This window comes from Canis lupus, chromosome 13 (genome assembly GCF_011100685.1).
Source record: "Canis lupus familiaris isolate Mischka breed German Shepherd chromosome 13, alternate assembly UU_Cfam_GSD_1.0, whole genome shotgun sequence".
Lineage (NCBI taxonomy): Eukaryota > Metazoa > Chordata > Mammalia > Carnivora > Canidae > Canis > Canis lupus.
The window spans coordinates 5,827,886-5,853,851 of NC_049234.1; the positions used below are offsets into that span (position 1 = coordinate 5,827,886).

Here is a 25,966-nt window from a genome sequence, read left to right on the forward strand (position 1 = left end):
ACCCTAACATAGCTTCTTTGGTTTCTAGTCTCTTCCAAACTAATCTGGCAGACTAAGGGCAAAATACTACGGAGAAGATCTAAATAATACGATAAATCTGAGTAATATCTATCAAAATCTGTATCCTGCAAACAGAGAATATACTTTTTAAAATTGTTCCTGGAACATTTATAAAATTGAAAAAGGACAATAAATTCCTCAAATCTCCCCGAATAATACAACATTTTCTCATCTTGGTGCTGTAAAAATAAAAATTAATATAAGAATCAGAAAATAAAACTACAACTCACACCAAAAATCCCATTATCTAGGAAAAAAGAGCAAAGAAAACAAAAGGAGAAAAACTTTCTTTTGTAAAACAACTTCTGGATCAAGGGGAAATCAACATTGAAACTTCACAACACCTAGAATATAAAAATATGACAACACCAAAACATCTAAGTGATTCAGCTTAAACAGTGCTTAGAATTAAGTCTACACTTTAAAATCTCATATTGATAATTAGGAAATATAGATGAATGAATGAAGTTCTAACTCAAGGAGTTAGGGAAAAAACAGCAAATGAACTAAGGAAAGCAAAAAGTAGGAAATTTATTACAGTAGAAGTCAGCTAATTGTAAAACAAAAATTACAGAACATTCAAAACATGCCACTCTGGGAGAAAGAAACAAAAAATATTTTAAAAGGCCAACTGTTAGCTATCTTAATTAATAAGGGAGCAAACATAATTCACAAGGGAGAGCCATTTGCACAAAAGAGAAAGTGATAACTTTAACTTTGTTCAACTATAGGCAACTAAATTTGAAAACTTGGCTGAAACGGATGACTTATGATCTCAGCTAAGATAGAAAAACTACACAGACAAATTACCACAGAAGATACCGACAAAGTTGTCAAAGGTCAACTTTCCAAACATCCATTGGACCCAGATAATTTTATGGAAATTTTAAGGAACATTCATTCCAATCAATTTAAACTGTTCCAGAGCAAAGGAAAAGAAGGAAAGTTTCTAAATTCACCAGCATAAAATTAATAACCAAATCTCCTAAAGACAGCACACACACACACACACAAAAAAAAACTATAGACTAATTTCATTGATCAATACAGTTGCAAATATCTGAAATAAAATATAATTTAGCAACATATTAAAATACACATGGACAAGTAGTTTATTTCAGGAATGCAAGAATGGTTCAAAATTACAAAATATACTAATAAAATTCATATTAAAAGACCAAAGGAGAAAAATCATGTGATCATCTCCATAGTGAAAAGTCATATGATAAAATTCAACATGCATTCTTGGCTTATATATAGGGATCAGTGGATGCTCCCTAACATGGTTAACTGTATATATTTAACATGATTCTTGAAGTACTAGACAATGCAATTAAAATATAAAGAGGAATGCAAACGGAAGATATAATGTGTAACTAGAAAACACAAAATAATTAAATAATATTACTAATTATAAGAAAATGGCAGTCTGGTAGCTGGGCAGAAAATTAATATAAGTAAGTCATTAGGCTTCATAATTCAGACTGAATTATAAACAGAAAGGACTTCCTTAATATTGGTAACAAAAACAATGAAATTCCAAAGAATAAACTCTTAAGGATGTAGAAGATCTCTATAAAGTAAAATATGAAACATGTCTGAAGGAAGCAACCAAAAAAAAAAAAAAAAAAAAAAAAGCTTGAATGAATGGGCACCATTTAAAGATATGTACCATGCATAAGACAGAAGCTTTAACATGATAGATGTCAAATATTCTAGTCTAATTTTCTAATTTAATCTATAAAATTAAAACTGTTCCCCCCCAAAAAGTACTAATGGATTTGTTTTGTGAAACTCAGTAGGTTGATTCTATAGTTCAAATGGAAAAAATAAGAATATTTGAAATATTTAAACATTATTTATTAAAACAATGTAGAACTAGTATAAAAAAAGGGTAGATCAATTGAAGAGGAGTCCAGAAATATATCCAAGTAATATGTAAATTAGTATATGATAAAAGAGTCATTTCAAATAGTAAGGAAAGAATGCATTATTTAATAAAGAACTTCAGGATAGAATTAACTGGGGAAAAAATGGAGATGTAAATTCAGGACAGACTGTGGTTTAAATGGGAAATATCAAATAACAGAAATACTCAACTTTAGTTTTAATATTCAAACTCAGATACGTTTTTCCCTTAAAAAAAGGTACAGAAAAAATATGCATACTATGCTACAATTTGTATTACTATATATGGCATTTATATATATACGGATACATTTATGTATCTACATGGTATCTCTGGAAGGGCATACAGAATCTGGTATTGGTACTTACCTCCTTGGAATGGAGCTAAAGGATGGGTGTCAGGGATAGGGGAGATACTTTTTACTGTTGGAACCAGGAAGACATATTAGTTAATTAAAAAAAGAAATAAAAACACATGCCAGAAAGCAAAACCATGAAACCTATATAATATAGTATATTATTAGTAGAACCTAAACAAGATTGATTTGGTAATGCAAATTCTGCCAGGAAAATATCCTATGGGGGTCTGAAATGCATCTGAAAATCAAAAAAATAAAAATAAAAAGAGAACTGACTGAGTTATTGCATCTTATAAGAAACAAGCAGTGTTCTCAAAGGCAAATATATTCAGTTCCTTAGGAATTTTTACCCTTGAACGCTGGTGTAAGCTACTACTTTACCATAAAGTAGTTAAAAAAGACTATCCACCCCTTCAGTTTTTCTTCTAGACACATTGCATATCTTATGGCTGGAATCTGTAAATGCACTAAAATGCAACAAAAATGTATAGCAACTTTGATTTAAAAAGTACCTCAAGGCAATACAAAAAAAGTGATTTTAATTCTTGATACATATTAAAACATTTCAGTCAGTTCTTCCTGACAGCATAACACGACAAATACACAAGACCTCAAACATGCTTTAAAATGACATTCAGCAAAGTACTGAAAATTTAATAAATAGCAATAATCACACACAAATACATTTTTCATACTCAATCATTAAGCTACTAAAACAGACAGCTAAAGAATAAATAAACAAGAACTGACAATAAAAAAATACGCGGGGTTTGTAATTCATTCTACTTAAAAAACGGGGGGGGGGGTGGATCTGAATGATTTCTTAAGTTGCTTTTCAACATGTAGCATGATCCCCTCCCCCATGAATAAAATATATTGAGAATCACTCTTACAATAATGCAGTCTTTAAATACAACAAATAAATATGAAACCAGCAAAGCAATTTCACGTTGTAATAAAAATGCCCCCCCCCACAAAGCTATGGAAATATATAGTCATTGTGATAGCAAATGACAGTATTTAAAGTGATAGTGCTTGTGCACTAAACTCATCTGTGACCTTGATATGATTTTAGTGCAAATCCCCAGGGTTCAATACAAGCATAACCCTGTACTAGGGAAGGATATTACCAGTTAGAACTTATCTTGTACAATTTTTGTACATATTTTATAAAGTTCAAGATTTAATGCATAGTAGAATATTTTCATCTGTTTAATTCTGTCCCTAAATAGAGATGAAAAAAGAAATGACTTGGGGTTTTACCATTTGGCTTGTACCATATTAGAGTATTAAAGTCAACATTAGAAAATCTATAAAAGTTTTGTTTTTGCCATTAATTTATCTAACTCTACCTAAATTTAGTATCACTGAATGTTAAACGTAAGAGAAAAATTTTTAGGCAAAGGTTTTTCCCTTTGACAAGCTCATATTATGATGAAACCCAATAATACTTAGACAAATGTTACACTGATAAAAACACAGGTGAATAGAAGGGGCTTTTTTTGTACATTAACAACCTTAACATCTGGTATATTAAGTTGCAAGATGTATTGGCAAAAAGCATAAAGTGTTCAATGAAAAGAAGGTATTATTTTGTACTAACAAATTCTAACATAGGAGAGAGAAACTGACAGTCAGATGAGTTTCAGCAGCCATACTTCTACTGTGAACTACAGTACCAGGATAAAAACAATTAGAAACAAATGGAAGAACATTATTGAACAATAATGAAAACATAATGCAATTTTAGCTGCTAAAATAGTAAACTCTAAAGTTCATAGAGTTACAAGTTGTTTAATTTAACCATGCAGGCTAACATATGATAGTAAGAAATCATCCTGCATCTTTTTTGTTTTTAAATTAAAACTAGTTTAATTGTAAAGTTACAAAACAACGAATGGATATTGCTCCAACTTGTACACAATCTCCCTCGCTGTGATTCGTACCTAACAAAGTAACAAAGCCTCATCATCACTCGTCTCATGTTTCAGTGTTGCTTCCAAGCAAGTGTCTGGAATCTGGGCAGTGTGAACAATACCACAGCGCTCACAGGGGCCATCTCGATTACTTGGCCTTACTCCAGGGTTTGTTGCACTAAATGGCTGTCTAAACCCTTGGCCTTGATCTGAAGCAAGATCGAGAAGAGGTCTGGAGCAGTCGTTCACATCAAAGTCTGAAGCTCCATCAGAAACTGGGATCAGCATTTCGACATCGTCGTCATCTTCTCTTCCATGTGCCCCATTGTCAAGCTGTCTCAAAGGACTCTGGCTCTGATTTCCGGAGCTGGATCGCCCTAGTGTAAAGCGCACCCAGCGCAGCCCCTGAGTCATGCGACTGAGTGCACTTGTGAGTTGTTGACGTGCAGGACTCACACCAGGGGGCTCCACACTGCTCACATCCCTTCCATTATCTGTGTGACCACCTCGGGTACTTTGAGTTGAGGAACTTCCACTTGCTCCCACTGTTGCTGCTACTGCTGTTGTGGGAGGGATTTTTTGGGGCAAAGGAGCTGCAACCCCACCAGATGCTCCTGCTGTATCTCTTCTCTCATTTTCTGTGTCTGTGTCATCAGACTCCACGGACAACAAACTTCTGTGAGTATGATTTCTTTCAGGTTCTCTGCTGGTACTCTGACTAGGTACAACCTCATCTCCATCTGCTGATACCAAAGCCAATGACCCTGAATGACGTGATCTTGCAAAATTAAAAATACGATTCCAAATGTTGCTGGATCTGCCTGCCATTGGAAGCCTGATTGAAGTAAATCCAAGCTGGGATCGTACTGCTAGCCTCAGGTTTTCCAAAACAGAAGCCTACAAAAAATAAAAGATATTAAGATAGCTAACAAAGAGGTATTAAAATAAAAAACACCCTTCTAAATAAGAATGTGTTATGATGAAAGATGCTATTACTCATTGTTAGGGTCTATGAAGGATGAATTAACGTCTCTCATCTATACAGGTTCACCCTATTATAAAATCTAATCTATAACTTGTACCACTGTTCACTTGCTTTATTACTTTTTTATTTTTAAAGATTTTATGTGGGATCCCTGGGTGGCGCAGTGGTTTGGTGCCTGCCTTTGGCCCAGGGCGCGATCCTGGAGACCCGGGATCGAATCCCACGTCGGGCTCCCGGTGCATGGAGCCTGCTCCTCCCTCTGCCTGTGTCTCTGCCTCTCTCTATCTCTCTGTGACTATCATAAATAAATTAAAAATTAAAAAAAAAAGATTTTATGTATTTATATGACAGAGAGAGTACAAAGCGGGGGGGGGGGGGGAAGCAGCAGGCAGAGGAGAGGGAGAAGTAGGCTCCCTGCTGAGCAGAGGACGAGGGCTCAATCCCAACACCCTGGGATTATGACCTAATCCAAAGGCAGATGCTTAAAGAACTGAGCCACTCAGGTGCCTCTGTTCATTTGCTTTGATTTTTCTTGACATTTCATTTTATATATGCAATTTTAAAGTGATATTTAACATCAATTACAACAACTATTTTATTTCTTTTATTAAAAAAATATTTTATTTAGATATTCATGAGAGACACAGAAAGAAGCAGAGACAGGAAGCAGGCTCCATGCAAGGAGCCCGATATGGGACTCGATCCCAGGATTCCGGGATCACACCCTGAACCCAAGGCAGATGCTCAATCTCTGAGCCACCCAGGCATCCCAACAACTATTTTATTTCAAAACTGCACATTGTAATCCAATTCTAAAAGTGCACCAAAGCTGTGAAACAAAATTATCTGATACTTCTCCAGTTAGGAAGGTAAACTACACCCATTATCTGCTTTACACCTTTTTTTTTTTTCTTAAAAACACAGAAAGACTGATTCATTTACAAGACTGAAACTTTCCAAAACATGTGAAAGTTATATTTCACAGTTGGTTCTCAAGGATTTGTTGAATGGACAGTAAAGGTCGGTTTTTATTGACATAAATAAGATAATTAATTTGTAATATAGCACAGGAAACAGAAGCTAAAAAACTTAATTTGTTTATAGCACTATACAATGGTATATATAGTGCTATAAGCTTTTCGGACATTTGGATTTGAGACATTTGGGCTCTTCTCAATCTTTAAAGATTAAGTTTTATTTTCTACAGCTTAGCGTTAAGCATAAATTGTCATATCCTCATTCTTTGAAGAGTTACTTTTTCTTAGATGGATACGTTTATGGATTATTTTTGAAGGCATACAACATTTATTTCAAAGTCTTTAGCTCCATCTAGTGGTTATAAAAACAAGTATTCAAACTTGGAACAAATACATTTTCACTTATGGCATCTGGTACTTAAAACACAGTATTTCCAGGAAAGAATAGTGAGTTGATATACTCCCTTTTCAATGATGATGTAATTTCCTGATGCCAATATGAACAGTTAGTTCTTGCCTTTACCCTCACAGAAGAAAAGAAGGAAAGGAAAGATGTGATGGTATGTGTTCTCCATCTCTCTTCAAGATGGGTATTAAATTTACTTATAAAACATAAACTCAGGAATATAATTCAGAGAATGCAAAGAAACTTCTTTCATAAGAGTATTTAAAAATCTAGTCTTAGTAAAGCATATTGTCAGTAAGAAATCTGAATATCAGCATATACAGATTTGTTATACAATTTTCACCAATTAAGAAGTACCTAATTATAAATTAAAAAAAAAAAAAAAACAACCTAAATGGTTCACATCCCTAAGGAACTTTTCCATACACATGGTCCTCACCACTCAGCATTCAAGTTCTAAGGCTTTTGTGTGAGCACTGTGTTACACCCAGCCATGAACAGAAGGTTCTGCAGATAAGCTTCCCTTTTATGCAGCTATCTTCCATTAAGATCAACAATGCTGACTTTCACATTACAGTCCATCATAGTAAAGTGAAGCTTTCTGCTTAAAGGTCTGTTTAATTAAAATTAATTTAACATTAGATTTCTATAAGGGGATCACATGAATGTTTAAGGAATAATTTTATACATGTCTTCAGTTTATGAAGCGTAAGAAGGCATTCTTCAGAAAGCATTTCTATTTTTTAATGGGATGGTAATTTCGAATATTATTTTTCTTTTTAAAAACTATTGTGAAAATATGAGAATTTGTTACCAAAAATTTTAAACTTGGAAGTTTAATCTTATAAACTGAATAAAATCTAGCTTACTATTCATAAACCTATTTTATTTTAAAACTTCGTTGAAGCAGAATTCCCTCCTAAGGGTAAATTATAAACCTCAAGAATGGTATAGTACGTAGTAAAGAAACCTTATCCAAGGTGAGGTCTGACTTTTGCCCTCTATTTCTGGGATGTGATCTCTAAGTCCTTACAATGTCATCTCTGACAGGGATGTCCTGGCCTGGGGCCTGGGGCCAGCCAGATACAGATTATGCTGTGTCTGAGGTGGAGGCTCCAAGCCACACCAGCAATGTGATGCAGGGCAGGTGCTTTGGATCAGCAGTATCAGTCAAACTCTGTAGGGGCTAGAGACTGATCAACCACATTTGCAATTAATCCACCTATGTGATGGAGCTTCAGTAAAAACTCTGGATCCTGAGTCTTGGGTGGCTTCCCTAGTTGGCACTATTCTGTGCACACTGTCATACACCTGACAGAGAGTAACACTACCTTGACTTATGGGGAGAGGAGAACTAGAAGGTCTGTGTTTGGTACCCTCCTGAATCCTATTCTGTATGTCTTTTCCTTTGGCTGATTTAATCTAGGTTCTTCCTTGTAATAAATTATAACCATGAGTATAACAGTTTTCAGTGGGTTGTATCTAGTAAATTGTCAAAACTGAAAGTCATTTTGGGAAGCCCTGAACTTGTAATTTCTATATAGATGAGAGCTGTCTTGTGTAGACTGTGCTTAACTCTAACTCCATAATTGGCTAAACTCTTGAAGGCAGCCATAAAGTATAGGGGTGGTGGGTGGCAGATGGTAGAGTGGGTGGGTGGGTGGAATTAACCACTGTTTGAGTTCCTACCTAAAAGAAACCTTCCACATATCAGGGTCAATAGAACATAGCTTTTTCCTATTTTGTACACAAAATTCCAACCAGTGGAACTTCTGAATGATTTACTTAGCAAATTACATCCGAAGAAATGTTTTTAAAACCACAAATTCTAGGGGCACCAGGGCGGCTCAGTGGTTGAGTGTCGCTTTTGGCTCAGCTCATGATCCTGGGGTCCTGGGATCAAGTACTGCAGCAGGTGCCTTGTATGGAGAGGGGGGCTGCTTCTCCCTCTGCCTATGTCTCTGCCTCTCTCCATGTGTCTCTCATGAATAAATAAATAAAATATTTTTAAAAACCCCACAAATTCTCACCAGATATTTCCTAAAAGACTCAAATAAAGGTGATAGACTATAATAAGAAATCTTATTTACCAGAAAGGAAGTGGTCTTCCATTTTGTACAGAATTAAATCACTGGGAAAACAGTGTTTATCGATTTTTACAAATATTTCTGGATGAATTTACATCTTGAATATATGCATCCTTATGCATTTATTTTTTTTAATATTTATTTATTTGAGAGAGAGAGCAAGTGCATGTGGGGGTTGGGGGGTGGAGAGGGACAGAGAATCTCCAGCAGACTCCCCACTGAGAGAGGAGCTGGATGTGGGGCTTGATCCCATGACCTGAGATCATGACCTGAGCTGAAATTAAGAGTTGGACACTCAACCAACTAAGCCACTCAGGTGCCCCATCCCTATGCCTTTATGAACCCTGGTATAATTTATGCATTAAAAAATAAATTTTAAATTAATTAATTAATTTTAAGTAGGCTCCATGCCCAGCATGGAGCACAGTGTGGGGCTTAAACTCATGACCCTGAGATCAAGACCTGAGCTGAGATCAAGAGTCTGACACTTAACTGACTGGGCCACCTAGTCATCATTCCTGAAAAGGACTTTTTTTTTAAAAAGTACTAATAGAAATTTAAAGAATTCAGAAATATTAATAAAGAATGAGTTACTATTTAAAGAAAATGGTATGAATTCTTAAACACTTTAATATAAAATCTAGCAGTGAAGAAGTTTTCCCTCAAGTCGGGTGGAAATGTCAACTTCATTGCAATTACTTTTACTTATTAACTAGCTAATCTAGCATGTTAATTAATCTGAAAACAGGAACTGGTAATACATTACTAGCATACTAATTTTAACATTCATTCTTAATCTTTAGGTGTTTAGTGCAAATAGAAAATAACTTACTAAACTTTACTTCTGAATTTTAGTGTACCAAATCCTAACAGTAAAATGCTTAAGAATCACATAATCAAATCAGAAGAATGAAAGATTTTGTATTTTGTAGCATATGTTGAAATACAATGACATGATTAAAATTTCAAAATTTCAAAATTTCCTACATATTTAATCCTTGACTTGATTGCAAAAATTGACTAAAGTCCTTTATCATACATATAAATACAACATTCATTTTATGAAACAGAAATCATAAACTGCAACATACCTGATTAGGTGAACAAACAGGAAAATCTTCAACTGGTGGAATTAAACCCTGAGCAATCAATTGTCCATAAGAGGGAGGAGCTTCTCTTCTTAGCAATTCTGCTTCTACTCTTGACAACTGTGTTTCAAATGACCTTTGAGGGAAAACAGGGGGATAAAAATGGTTAAAAAAAAAAAAAGGCAAGTCAAAATAATAATTCTTTAATCACCAATGGAAACAATCTGAACCTATACATACTTGACCATTTTTAAAGCTTAGTCAACCAACATTTATTGAAAATCTAAACCATTTCTACACTGAGAATACAAAGATGCAGTAGACAGTCTATCCTCATGGGGCTTTACACTAGGACACTGGATCACTAAGTTTTAATGAATTAGAAATCCTCATAAAAGATAAAGGTATTAGATCTTTAAACCCCTAAGAACATAAGGGGTTAGGATTTTAGGTGAAAGTAATCATCAAGTTCAATACATTTAGTTTTATAGATAAGTAAAAGAGTGAAATGAGTCGCCAATACACTTTCTGACATAGCTTGTTCAACTCAAGACCTTGGACTCTTCGCTGAGCTCTTATGCTGCAAAGAAAAGATGCAGCATGATTACTTTGATACTGTGCATTTGTGTGCATCTATTAGCTTAGCCGTATGGGACATGAAATCTTTAGCTAAATCCGTTATTTGTAACTCTCCTGGAACATAGGGTCACTGTCTCCACAACAGCCTCCTACGTAAGAGACCTCTCGTCCATCATCAATGTCTCCCAGGTCCAGTCTATCCTGCACCACATGGAAGAAAACCCTCCCTGAAGGTCACCCTTTAATACTTAACCATTTCTTACTTGAGAACTCTGACACATGGCTCTCATGGTCCTCCACAATATGACACTAGCCTTATCTTCCAAGTTTTACCTTTTAGCCCTTCATATGTATCTTAGCCTCCAGACAAGCTGAATTATGTGCTACTTTTCCAAGCAATGCTGGGCATCCCTACTTCTACGCATTTTCCCAGGCTCATTTTTTCAACTATAATATCTTTCCCCTATCTACATTCTTACAAATTTCAAATGATACTTCTTCAATAAAAGCCTTTCCATATCCCCTCATCAGATTAGGTATCTTTTGACTTTTATACCACTTTGTTTTATAGCTCTTACAGCATTTATATTTTTGTCATCTTATTGCACCCACCAATGCCTTCCTCCTAACTGTAAAGTACCTATGAGATTATGCCTTATTCATTTTTCTACTCATCTGTTTAATGCTTTGAACACTGTAGGTTCTCAAATATTTGCAGTTGTTGAATTCATATTTATAAAAACACAGATTAAAAAATTACAACTGAGAACTGCAGCTTGCAAAGTTCCTATAAAACAGATTAATCTGAAAACAGGAACTGGTAAATACAGATTGGTTTTTCTCACCTCATAACTCTAAGTATTTATTAGTTTATAAAATGTGTTTAGCCTCTTGAGTCTTAGTATTTTCACACTAATTTCATAAATCATGAAAGATATTCATCTATTTCAAAAAACAGTATAAAACAAAGTCTATTGCTGATCATGCTAAAAATTCTGTTGCAAATACTGGGACCATGTTTATTGTGAAGTCACAACCACTATAGTTTTGTCTTGATACTGACCTTCGTTCAAACATTCTCAGAGAATAGAGCTTACAGGTACATCCCAACGCAATGACCAGTAACAGTCCACAGATAAGGCTCCCTATGACGGCTGCAGTTATGACTCTGGTAGGCACAATAACTGGGCAATTCTCCTCATCGCTGCCATCACCGCAGTCATCCTGAGAATCACACACCCAGCTTTCAAACACACACCGATTGTTTTTACAATGAAAATTTCCTGGCTGGCAAAAAAAGCAGTTTTTTTCATCTGAGCCATTTGGGCAATGATTCTGGTAGTTGCAGCGATCAGAACGAGGATAACAGACACCGTTTCGGGAACAGGGGAATTCTTCTTTTTGGCACATGGTGCAATTTATCTCATCCCTTCCATTTGGGCAATGCCAATACCCATCACAGCGCTGCTGTTCTGTGTAACACCCCCAGTTACCCCCACAGGGTATTTCCCAAGGCAAACAAAAGCCATCTACTTGGTAAGTAGCATTAAATCCCCTTGCAGCATTCACTTTGTCAGCACAAAAATGTACCCTGATCTGGCCAGAAGAAGAAACAACAGTAAGGGGTGCATGAGAATCAAAAGCGGTTAAGACACGCAAAAGCTTGTGTGGATTTTCCTCTAAACCGTCGTATATTTTGACATAATCACCATAACCAGTACCATCAAGTTTAAAGTCGGTAAAGCGCAGAATGACTTTACGATGATCACCAGTGTCTATTAACCAGGTGCAGTTGCTTCCAGGAGGATAGAAGTCTGGATAATTGGGGGAACTGAAAGTACCATAGAAATATTTTAGCCACTGCCCGCAGGTTGGCATGTCACAGTCGATCTCGTCTCCGAGGTCCAGGCAGTCAATGTTGCCGTCGCATTTTAAAGATTCAGGGAGGCAAGTGTAGACCTTGGTAAATCGAGACAAACACTGGAACTGGTTGTAGGCACAAGGTTGGAAGGAAGAAGATGCTGGGGTATCAGCTTCCCTGGCGCAGACCTCTTCGTCAGACCCGTCCCCACACTCGTCCATGCTATTGCATTTCCAGGCTTCGGGTATACACTTGCCATTGCCGCAACGGAACTGATCACAAGCGCAGTTGGCTTCTTCAGATTTCCCTGGGAGGGCATGGGGAGGACGGAGATGGAGAGGAAAGGAGAGGGAAAAACATACTCCTTAAAAGATACAGAACAGCAAGTGGTATTTTTATAATAAATATTAACTATTGAGCCCAAGTGATAGAAGTTTTAAAAAAATCTAAGAAACAGATTAGATTCTAAAGGCAAATTGATATTCTAAAGGCAATAATTTATTAAACACCTATTGTTTATTCCATGAAGACCTCTGTATTTTGACTTTAAGTGAAGAGAGCACAAACCAGAGGCTGCTGGAGGGGAGGTAGGTGGGGGATGGGCTAGATGGGGGATGGGTATTGAGGAAGGCATTTGCTATGATGAGGGTGTTGTATGTAAGTGATGAATCACTAAATTCTACTCCTGAAGTTAGTAGTATACTGTGTATTAGCTAATGGGAATTTATTTATTTATAAAAAGATTTTATTTATTTATTCATGAGAGACAGAGAAAGAGGCAGAGATACAGGCAGAGGTAGAAGCAGGCTCCCCACAGGGACCCCGATGCAGGACACGATCTGGGATCCCAGGACCATGCCCTGAGCCTAAGTCAGACAACCATCCACTGAGCCACCCAGGTGTCCCAACTAATGGGAATTTAAATAAAAACTTGGGGGAAAAAAGGGAGGAGAACACTTCTGCTTTTGTAGAGAGCTATTTTACTGCAGAACATTTAATAATCTAAGATATACAAACCAACAGATTATACTGATTAAAAATTTAAAATTTTTATTGTATATACATCAGAGTGACATTGAAATAAAAAATTCACCCACAATAATCACCTTTTCAAATTATTTTTTCATATTTTTCATCTTTTCTAGTTCTTGTTTATGTATATACAATATTTTGCTACTTGTGTCATACAGCATATGCTATTTTGTAATCCTATTATTCAGATCCAAATTTCCGCTAAAATTATAAGATTAACTTTATATACAGTTGATGTAATGAAATGTTGTGTAATAACACTCACATTTTATAATTCTACTGTTTCACACAAATGCAAAACACTGCATGTAACTGAGCTAAAGGTATAAATTTATTCATCAAAATAGTAGGGAAAAAAAACTTGAAATGCCTATAGAATTCCAATTATTGTAGTGTACCATCCTAAATATACACCAAAAATGAAGCAGGGGAAGAAAATCAAACATTAGATCCTATGGTCCTCAAAAACTAACAATGTTTAGGACAATACTTCTCCATTAACAATTTATTTATTGGTAAATAGGGAACAAAAAATGTGCTTCAGAAGCTAAGTATTACAAAGACTTTTTTAAAAATAGTTTTATTTATTTATTTAAAAGATTTTATTTATTTATTCATGAGAGACACAGAGAGAAGGCAGAGACACAGGCAGAGGGAGAAGCAGGCTCCTCCCAGGGAGCCTGATGTGGGACTCAATCCCAGAACTATGGGATCACACCCTGAGCCGAAGGCAGATGCTCAACCCCTGAGCCAATCAGGCGTCCCTTACAAAGACTATTTTTAAGAGAGAAGAAAAAGCATATTTTCTGAAAGACAAGTACAAATTTTAGAAGACGTAAAATGATTTTTGGCAAAACGTATATATGATTCTAATAATCTGACTTATTCACATATCTATGATCTGGTCACACTTTTTGAAAGAAAAGATTCAGAATAATAAAAGAAGACTTCTGATACTAGAAACCATGAAGATGAAATGGAATATGTCTTTTCTGTGAAGCTGTAAAGACCATGGTAATTCAGACACAAAAATACATTCTGAACTAATTTTCAGGGTATCAGAAAACCCATTGAGGGAAAAATAAGTTACTTTTAAAATAAAGGTATTTAAATATTTAAAAAGAAAGCTGACCTTAGTTTATAAAAATAATCATTTTATTAGAATATACAAAACACCTTTTTGAGATTGTGCTCTAGGGCACCTGAACCTTCTTCAGTCTCAATTGCCAATTAAATGGATACTGTTTTAGAAGACTAGCCAAAGTGACTTGGTACTTAATACAACACAATTCTGTTACCTTTCTCCTTTTTAAAAAAACATACCTGAAAAATACGCCAGTCTGAAACCCTTTCTAGAGATACTGTCATCAGAATGGAACCTGATCCAGACATGATCTTGTGAAGAAATATATGGTGGTGGAACTGTTGAACCACAAGCTCTGTAACTTTCAATATTCTTGTATGTTTCTATCGTCAACCAGTCCAAACTGCATCTTCTGGACCCTTGAATATCAAAATCCTGAAAACTAGAAATAAAAAGTCAGAAAACGCTATTAATAAGGGTAAATTTGGAAAAAAAAACTGCATAATAATACAATATAACTGAGGACTTTATTATAAGCCTCCATATTTGCTGATTCTCCTGTGTTTTCCAGGAGATACAATCAGGTCATCAGCAAACAACACTGTTTCTATGTCCCTGATGTTTATATCTCTTTCCTAGACTCTCATATAATACTTCTTCATAAGTAATACCAGATTTTAAAATAATTCTAATAAAATCCCCAGTCAATATCTGGCACCTTGTGTCCTTTTCTTCTGTTTGTGTTTAGGAAAAATCACTTCTAATTCAGAATATCCTAACTGTCCTGTATTTGAACCAGAGACACCACTCCATAATCTGATAAACTAAAGTACACACAGAGAAAGTCAGCCTTCTCTTAGATTAGACTGGTTCATCTGCTTGCTTAGTGAAAGGTTACAGCTTACATTTTCAGAAGAGCAAACAGCACAACTCTGAGCAAAGTAAAAATGAACACTCTTTATCAGTGAAAAATCCCTAGGTTGGGGAATACTTTTTTTTTTTTTTTTACATAAGTTATGTTATCGTCAAACATTACCTTGTAGTTCACAAAATATGGGTCTCATACACAGCAAAAAAAGTCAAAAGCACATATAAAATTAGCTACTGCTATGAAAAAAGAGAAACTAAAATATTATTTTCCAGTATCATGTCTCTACCAAGAAGGGAATATCTGACTTTATCTCCTTGCCTCTGCCTTAAACTGTGATAATGAAATTAATTATCCAAGAATTTTTTTTTATCCAAGAATTTTTACATCAGGTTATTTCCCCTGTAAATACTCTGAGTTAACTACAACAAAGAATGACAAATAATTTGATTGTTTCCAGTTCCCCACTATTATGAACAATGCTTTAAGGAATCCTCATACATGTATCTCTACATGTGCAAATACTTCTCTAGAACAAATTTTTCTAGAAGTAGAATTGCTAGGTCAGAAGACAAAATTCCACTTGAAATATGACAGACACTGACAGAAATATTTATATCAACTCATTTTTTAAAATAAATTTATTTTTTATTGGTGTTCAATTTACCAACATACAGAATAACACCCAGTGCTTATCCCGTCAAGTGCCCCCCTCAGTGCCCGTCACCCATTCACCCCCACCTCCCCTCCCCTTCCACCGCCCCTAGTTTGTTTCCCAGAACCAACTCATTTTCAATGAGTTTTATAAAAGTATCTTATACTCCATGACCTTGGCAAATTGGGATAGTCAGTTTTTTAAAAAACTGTTGCATTTTGCATTTCCTTATTTACTGAAATTGAAATACCTTTTCCTATGTTTATTATTTCTTTTCCTATGAATTGCTTTGTTATATCATCCTTCATCCAACAGAAATTTTTCTTACTTAAAAATCCTCTATGTAGTATAAACATTTATCTATTTGGCGGCATGTCCATATGTAAGATATATGTATAGATAGCCACACCCACATTCTCTTCAGTAGCTGGTGATGTCGGTCCTCTCAACCTTAGCCATTAGTTAGTTGGTGTGAACTGACATCTCTCAATGTGGTTTTATGTGCATTTCCCTGAAGACTAACAATGCTGAATATCTTTTCATGTGCTTACTGGCCATCCTCATGTCTTCTGTGAAATGTCTGCTCAAGTCTTTTGCCCATTTAAAAAAAATTGGGTTTTTTTTTTTTTTTGAGTTATAAAAATTAATTTTATATTCTGGATGCAAATCTTCTGTTATATATATATGCTAATATTTTCTTCTAGTTTATATGGACTGCCTTTTCATTTTCTTCATGGTATGTTCTAATGAGCAGAGGTTTTTAATTTTAGTTTTGATGAAGCCTAATTTATTTTTCCCTTTATGTTTAGTGCATTTAGTGTCCTCTCTAAAATACCTTTGCCTACACCAAGATACTAAACAATGTTTTCTTCCAGTATTTTCGAGTTTTAGATTTTACATTCATATCTAGGATTTATCTTGAATTAGTTTTTGTGTGTTCTCAGGGACAGGTCAAGATTCTTACACTTACTTTGTTTTATCAAGCATGGAACATTTAGTCTGGTCATCCTGCACTTGTGGAGGTTTTGTTTAGCTTTGTCCTGAGTCTTAGGTGAATTCCTAATTTTAGGACATTGTCTTTACTTATAATGTATGACATTTCTGTGACTTCAATAAAATCCCAAGGTATTTACCAAATTCCTCAAACTCAGCAGGTTTCAACTCCAAACTCTGCCTCAGCTTTGGTGCACAGCCACTGAAATCTGGGGCAGCTTTTTCTACCAAGTTCCTTAGTGTCTCTTAGGCATGCACAGTTCAGAAAAGAGCAAAGAATTTGAGAATAATTTATATGCATAAGTAAGGGCTTCCTACACTGGGGCTCTCTCCGTTCTAGGATTTGTCTTTTTAATTTCCAGCTACTCTGACAGCCTCAAGTCCACCCTGCAATATACCACCTCAAGCCCATAAGACTGTGGCGGCCTATTTGAGTTCTAGCTACTGCATTCTGCATCGGGAGCTAAGAGGAAGCAAACATATCTCATCAATGTGGATTCCTTCTTTTTCTTTTTTAATATTTTATTTATTTATTCATGAGAGATACAGAGAAAGAGAAAGAGAGAGGCAGAGACACAGGCAGAGGGAGAAGCAGACTCCATGCAGGGAGCCTGACATGGGACTCGATCCCGAATCTCCAGGATCAGACCCTGGGCTGAAGGCAGAGATAAACTGCTAAGCCACCCGGGCTGCCTGGATTCCTTCTTTCAAGAGTTTAATTTCCTCCAGTTTCTGCCAGCTTCTGATTAGTCTCCAGTACCTTTGAGTAGTCATTTAAAAACTTATATCCAAATTGGTAATTGTTTATGGGAGGGCTAGTCAGATTCAAGCTAAGGAATCCCTTTAACACACTTTTATCCACTAAAATATTTAAGATTGAGGGAAGCAGGATCCTTGTCCAGAACAAAAGAAATAATCAATATCTATTCATGTATACAGTCTTGGATTTGGTTTGCTAATATTTCATTTAGGATTGTTAAAATATATTTCAAAGTAAAATTAGTTTTCAGGTTTCCTTTTTTTATGGGTTATAGTAGTTTATGTAACAAAGACACTGTTCACATACCAATGCCCTGTGCCTGTTTAGAATACAGATCTAGAGTAGAAATTTTTAATTTCTTCATGTTTTTCATTTTAATCAGCTTTCCCTAAACTTTTTTTGAGTCACTTTTTGATAATTTAAATTTTAATAGAAAATCATTTTATTTTGATAGTAAAATTTGTTATAAAGCTGCAAAAGTATTTTCTTACATTAAAATTTTTTTTTCATATCTGTGATCTTTATATATATGCTTGGATTTTCTATGGAGATAAGCACAGTATTGGCAAATGAGGAGGGTTTTATCTTTTCCTTCCCATTTTTCGTATCACTAATTTCTATTTATTGTCTTGTTTCATTGATTCAGAGTTCTACTATAAGCAGTGAAAGCATGCATCTACATCCTGGTCCTTGGTACTAAAATTTTTTAACCGATACCTTTTGTAAAACTACTTGGGTTTAGAACCTTCTTCTGATGTAGATTCAATTTCTTTAGTGAAGAATCAATTCTTGAATCAATTTTGATACTAAGCATTTTCTAGAAAATGATCCAATTCATCTAATTGTGTAACAGTGTTACCATAAACTAATCATAATATTCCTTTATGACTTTAAAAATCTTTATTATTATATTTTTAATTCTAGACATTTTTGTTCATTCTTAGTAGTACCTTTTCTTTTTTCTTCAGTCTTGTCTTGAGATTTGTCTATTTTCCCAAGGTTTTCAGAAGGCCAGTTTTTTTTTTGTTTTATTGAATCTTACTATTTATTCTTTCTATTTAATTATTTCCTGGCCTTATGTTACTACTTTTTCTACTTAAGATTTACCCTGTAGTTTTCTTTCAAAACTCTTGAGTAAATGCTGAGCTCATTTATTTCCCATCCTGCTTATTTTTAAGCTAATGCATTTAAGCCGTAATTTTTTCGCTAAGTACTCTATCAATGTGTTCTAACAGTTTTGTAATATTTTCAATATGGTTATTACCAAAATATTTTATGAATTCCACTGTGAATTCCAGCATTAATGCAGGAGTTATTTAGGAATATGCTTTCAAACAGGGATTTTGTTGTTATTTCCCCATTTTTTATTGTGTTTCTAATTTAACTGCATTGTGGTCACAGAATACAATCTGAATGATGTAAAATCTTAGAAATGGAACTCAGAATTCCTTTGTGGTTTAATACATAATCAATTTTTTGTAAATGTGCCATATGTTTTTGAAAACAATTTATATTCTCTATTCATTGAAATAAATATAAACATACACATATATAACGCATGTTCCTACTTGTTAATTTTTATCAAATCTATCTTTACTATTTTTCTGTTTAATCTATTGAATTCTGATTAAAGGTATGTTTATAAACTTTCACTAAATGGATCAGTCAATAATTCTCCATATTTTGCTGCTTTACGTGTATTTTAGGCTGTGTTACAAGGTAAGCAAAGTTTACCATGAATCTATCTTCTTAGTGGATTATTTCATTTGTTACTAATATTTTGTGTCTTAAACTCAATCCCATTAATGTTAATCTTCCTAATCTTCCTACACTAGCTTTCTCTTTATCAGTATTTCCAAAGCTTATCTTTTTCTATCACTCTTTTCTAAACTATGCTTGTTTTGTTTTAAGTATGTTCTTAGGAGCCCTTTATAGGAGGATCATACCAGTCAATAAACCAATAAACCTGATCAGTCTGTCTTTTAAAGGTTAAACGAATTTTTTATTGAGCAGCCTTTCTATTGTAGGTGATTTTTCATTTTCCTCCTTCCTTGTGTTCTTTTGTATTCATAGGTTTCTTTCTTTTTATTTTTTACAGTTTCTTTTACTTTACCACATACTCAAGATTGCTATTTTTTCAGTAGTTATCTTTAGATGTTGTAGTTCAAACACTAAAACATACTTTTGTTCTAATAAAGTCCAAGTAAGAGTATTAGGTGTTTCTATTCTCCTCTCAAATTCCCAGATTTGGTGGAAACATTTACAATCTTATTTTCACTAATCTCTAACTGAAATTTGGCACTTCACTTACGAATATAAACAAACCATGATAGTATTTACATTACCTGTCACCAGCAGAAATCACATATAATTACACATTTAAGTTGTAATAGATATCTAGAATAACTATTTACACTCAAAATTACATTGAGATTACAGTTGTTAGAACCATCACCTACTAATATGTTAATAAGCATATATTACTATATTACATACTTGTAAAAATATCTGATAGCTATACTTCAATATAATTGGTTCCCTTTGTAATAATATGTATTATGATTTGTGAGTTTAAAAACATTTTAGGAAGGGATCTATAGGTTTCACTAACTACCAAAGTGTTCACAGCATAAAAAAGGCTAAGGAAAAAAAAACCCGGTCTACTTGTGATGAGCACTGGGTGAGGTACAGAACTGCTGAATCACTATACTGTACACCTGAAACTAATATAACACTGTATGTTAGGTATACTGGAATTAAAATAAATGAAAACTAATAAAGTTTATCATGTCTGGAGTAAATCTGTGTTTGGATTTTGTTGGCTGTTTTTGTTACTATTAATATTTTCCATACGTTCTGGAAATAAGGCTCATTCTGTAGAAGCTTTTCTGGTTCTCCCTCTCTCCTTCTAATTCACTGTCTTCTGTATTCCCGTCTGTGTTTCGTAGCCACTTCCACCTAGGTCTCCATTCCAGAATGGTCTTTACGTGGTGGTTCGGATGATTACAGATCCCTTCATGGAATCAGTAGGTAACCTGGTTATATTCCTATTTGTAAGGGTATGTCCTCCCACCTCTAAGCTCTCAGCCCCATACAAGTTCAGGTAGTGATCAGTGGTTAATGCAAATATTTTAGTCTTTTTATTTTTTAATTTTTTTTAAATTTTAATATTTTTATTTCAATTCAGTTAATATATAGTGTATTATTAGTTTCAGAGGTAGAATTGAGTGATTCATCAGTCTTATATAATATCCAGTACTCATTACATCATGTACCCTCCTTAATGTCTATCACCCAGTTACCCCATCCTCCCACCTCCCCTAAGTCTACTTTCTTGAGCAAAACACACTAACTCCAGTCCTTGGCTTTAAGCAGGGAATTAAAATCCAATCCTCTATATCCTCTTGATAAGACGGCTTTTGTTGATTTTGGTAAGTTTCAAGGGAGGAGAGTGAGGTAAAAATGCTCTCATGTTACCATCTTTAACCAGTTTCATAAAGGAGAGCTCTAAGTATTGCTCATATATTGTTTATATAATTTTAGTTTCCTTCTTTGATCTATATTTTAATTTGACTTTAAACTCAAGAATGAAGGTTTTTAACTTCTGTCTATTCTAGATAATCATATACTTTTTCTTTGACTTGTTAATATGGTAAATTTAAAATTTTCTAATAGTGACTCGCTTTTATGTCTAAATAAGCTGCATTTGATTATGGTATAATTTTTTTTGAACAATTTAAGATTATACCAATATTCACAAGTGAAACTTTGTGTGTGTGTGTGATCTTTTTAAAGTTTGGTATTAAATCACCATCTGATCTTATTAGGCTGTGTAAATCCAAATTCATTAACTTCTTCTGGAACTTAGGAAGTTTTCCTTTAGATGTATGACTTAAATCTAATTTTGTTCTCCATTTCAGTATTTTGCTTGGTTTTAGTGTTTCTCTGCAAAATCTCAAGGGTCCAATACATGTTCAGAATCAAATGGCAATATTCCATGTAGCCTCCTCCATGCTGGCAAGAATTGCCAAGTTTTATGGAATTGAGCTGGTAGGTGGCAAATTTGGGGGTGAGTTTTTAGGTTAAGAGATAAAAATCTCCAAAAACTCTAGCTTTATGTTGAAAGAAATCCAGTGTGTGGTATCCCTATGGTAAAAACGCTATTTTGTAAACATGTTTATACTTAGTCATATTCTATAAGTAACAGAAAATAGGCATACTGTCCCAGTTCCAACACTGGCACTGTTGCAGAAGGATAATCTTAATGGCACATGCTACCAGTTCATCAGGCAAGAGAATAACACTTCTCACAGACAACAGTTTCTACACAAGCTCAGCTCCAGAGTTCCAGAAGATATGGCTTGGGGCAGAAAGGACCAGAGAAAAACAAACCAGTTGGTGGTCCCTGTTTTATGGCTTCCACAGAAGAAGGGGGATAGAACACAGTTGTGTTTCTCAAGAGACACTGGCTGTCTCATTAGTTATGGGATATAAATAAGGAAGATGGGTGAAATAGATAAAGGGGTTAAGAGGTACAAACTTCCAGTTGTAATATAGTAAGTCACAGAGATGAAAAGTACAGCATAGGGAATATAGTCAATATATTACAGTAACATTGTGTGGTGACAGATGGTGACATTATGGTGAGTACTGAATAATGTAGAGAACTGCTGATCAGTATGTCATACAGCTGAACTAATATAACATTATACATTAATCGTATTTCAAAAACCCCCACAGAAATAGGCTAAACTTAAAATCTTATTTTTAAAAAATGTAAGAACGGATTTGAGCCTATGACCTGCCAGGTCTCTTCTAAATCTGAAGTCCCATACTTCTTACTTATAAAAATGTTACCAATGAAAGAATGTTGAAGATGCCTTTGTGCTGTTACAGACACTGCCTCTGTGATAGGCATGACTTTCTAATTTGTGTTTCAGTTCCAACCATAGTTCTTTGTTGAGGCATAGTATTTTTTTTTTTTCCTCCCTTTCCGGAAAAATTTTTCTTCTAATAGCCTTGATATAATGTCCTTAGGCAAGCATTATCTAGTTCTACTGAATATTTTCTCTTTAATATCTTATTCCCATAATGCTTTTTTAGAATTTTAAATGTTTTTAAAATGAATCTTAATCTTATTTATATTTATTAGAATCTTAAACTTTTGTTTATTTCTCCTAGGAGTATCTTTCATTTTGTATCCTAGCATAAGTTCTTTTGTTTCAAAGTTATAAAAAAAGAGATTTTTCTAGACACATTATCAGCTTGTTTCAAGTTTTATATACATACATATACGTAGATAAACACTATAATCATGTTTTAGCTTGTTAAGATAGAGGACTCTACTAATGAGACTAAGGTTATGGGCTAGATCTCCAAATGGATTAGTGAGTTTTGTTTATTTGTCCCACAAAGATTACACTCTTGATCCTAACAGGCTATTGTGCAAATGTGCACCTTTTGTTAAAAGGTCGTCTAAAAGAATATGGATGGCTCAGTGGAAATCCATTACCACCATCAGAAAATATCCAAAACACCCACCCTTATAGTAGGGGAAGAATGGCTATTATTCCTACCCTTAATATGGTACTGGTAGCTATAGTTTATTACATTTTTAGAAAATTGTCTTTTTATGTAACTGCATGCTGAGTGATAATACTGGGAAACTGATTTTGTATTTTGTAATAAAATATTACATAGTAATTCAGAAAGGTATCAGAATTACCTTATAGTAATGATTTCCCCTGGATTTGCCCGTATGAACCAGCTGCAGTTGATTTTGGCAGGATATTCAGAAGGCCAGCCTGGGCTTGTGATTATACCACTTGGTGCTCGAATTTGTTCTGGAGTCTCTCCACAAGCTGGAAGAAGCCAAAGCAATCTTAGCTAATTATTATACTTTAAAACAAAGCAGTAAGTAAATCAGTGTTGATTAAAAAACAAACAAAAACAAACCCACACTGCAGACATCAAATCATATACAATAAAATACAGTATCATCAACCTTAAAGATCTTTTATTATTCTAGTAAGATATTTTATTTTCTTCCCTTTTGGTCAAATTATCTCATTCTAATTAAGTATACATTTTGGAGAGGCATGGAAGTTTTCCAACTGGACCCCTTTCAATAACAGTTTAAAGAGTCAGGATTAATTTACTAGGTTTAGCCATGGCTATTGATCAACTGATCCATCTATCTTTTTTTGAAACTCACCTTTTAAATTCATTTTCTTTATTTATTATAAACTATAAAGTTCCATGGTTACTAAACTACTGTGTTTAGATCCTTAAGAGTACCATTTTGGTTTTTGGATACTTTAAAATAGTCTTCTTAACAAAATAATTCAGGGAAGTATTTACAAACACAATAGTAAGATGCTGGATTGTTAAGAAGTTAGTGGATGATTGGATAAAGACAGCAAAACATTATACTTCAAAATTACTGCAAAGTAGTTCTTTAACTTATTTTGTTCCTATTTTCAAATTTTATTACAGGGTGATAAATGATTCCTAAATTATTTTAAAAATAAAGGCTTGAAAAGGTGATTAAAATACCATTATGTTTAGATATCTGAATTTTATGAAGAAATACAGAACATGCTTAAACTACTACCAACACTTTTCTGGTTTATTCTCCTTTCACTACCTTGAACTCTCACACTGATACATACAGTGCACATCTGACCTATTCAGAAGTTAGCAGATAATGTGACAATTTATTCTCCCTCAATTTAAAAAATAGTCATTCGGCTACAAAAAAATACATGATGAATGTTTAAGCTTTCAAAAATTTAAAAACTTAGAACTTCTTACTTGATATAATTCAACATATTAGATTATTTGATTTTTAAAATAGCAGCAGATTAGATGCAGCAAATTAGAAGTGAGGAGAGTAGCTACTATGGGTATAGAGACGGTTATTAGAAGTAATGGGGGGCAATTTTCAGAATAAAAAAAATTACATGCCTAACTAAAAAAGCACATCTCAGAACTGTATAATACTGCCTATTTTCCAAAAAGAGAAGATTCTCTTTTCATAATAATTAGCAGTCATACCTAGCTAAAAGAGTTATTGAGAGAATACATGAATCCATGCAAGCAAAGTGCCTAGTGTAATATGTGGTCTGAACTTTGATGCTTTTTGAGTTCTGCTGTTTAAAAATTAGTTCACCCAATTTGTAGATAGGCAAGTATTCCTATTACGATTATAATTTGTAAAAATGGCCTTTATAACAGAGGTTACAGTCTATTCAATAAGGTTAGAATAATAAGTATATTATGCAATTTAAAATTTTTTTTATCTATAATGATCAAAATAAAGCAAGCTACATTGCTCAAAGAATCAATCTTCATTTCTGCAGAATAAACCATTTCCTGAAGAAAAAAATGTGATCTAGATTTTAAAAAAGTATACTTTACTGAAGAAAAAATGTTCATGTCTAAAATGGGTCTACCCTGGAATTAGGGGTACATTGCACCAAAGGGATCTTGTTTTCAATTACTTTTAGAAAATAGCCTCACAATACAGAATACAAGGATATAATATATCAAGAGCCTATTACACATATTACTGCACATCTTACTTCAACACTTAGAGTTGAAGCTTCCAATTTTTTTCTTGTTAAATTTCAATTTGAGTAAAATTTCCCTTACAAAATTTTTTTTAAAAAATTTTGATGAATGATAATTTAGAAAAGGATTGAATTTACCCTAATGTGAGCTTACTGACAATGAAGTGCCAGAGTTTTGCTTTTAACTTTGCTCTTATGAGTTATCATCATAATAATTAAAGAAAAAGATATCCTAAAGCACTTATAAGGACTTTTTTTTTTCTTCATTAGCTCTTGCCAAAGCATTTGGGAGTAGTATACTAAAACAAAACCAGGTAGGAATGAATAACTTAGAGCAAAGCAGACAATTTGTTAGCCTTTAAAAAATGGATAGAGCTGATATAGGAGAAAAGCTAGGAAGAATTTTACTAGGTTTTATTAGGTTTTGTTTTAAATTTCTCCCCCCTGAATACCTGAGAAACCCATAGGTGGTGCTCTTATACCAAAAACTAAGTATGTTATGTTCTGATAGGGATGGCTCAAAAAAAACTGTGAATACTTTACTTTCTGTATATACAACTGCCCAAGGATAAGATACACCACCCATAAATAAGAATGCATATTTTAAGATTTAGTATTTTACATTTCTAATTGAATAAGAGCTTTAAAAACAAAACTATAGTATCATGTTTCTCTCTTAATTGGTTATGAATACGTATTTTGACTTAATTTTGCACATTTGCAACATGACTGAGTTTGGCATTTTGTTTCAAATCCAGCTGGTGGCTTTTTATCAAC

The 25,966-nt window shown here is 34.1% G+C and overlaps 1 protein-coding gene across 2 annotated transcripts in view; it reads right to left on the reverse strand.

Annotated features, from left to right (window-relative positions):
- Positions 1–1,148: 1,148 nt before the first annotated feature.
- The window catches only part of LRP12 (LDL receptor related protein 12), a 73,390-nt gene continuing 48,572 nt past the window's right edge, over positions 1,149–25,966 (reverse strand). For both annotated transcript variants that reach the window (XM_038555315.1, XM_038555314.1), the window contains 5 exons: positions 23,344–23,479; positions 14,582–14,784; positions 11,429–12,533; positions 9,790–9,922; positions 1,149–5,140 (listed from right to left, as the gene is read on the reverse strand). In XM_038555315.1, the coding sequence (XP_038411243.1) occupies positions 4,274–5,140; positions 9,790–9,922; positions 11,429–12,533; positions 14,582–14,784; positions 23,344–23,479 (2,444 nt within the window). In that variant the 3' untranslated portion in view covers positions 1,149–4,273. The remainder of the gene's footprint in view (positions 5,141–9,789; positions 9,923–11,428; positions 12,534–14,581; positions 14,785–23,343; positions 23,480–25,966) is intronic.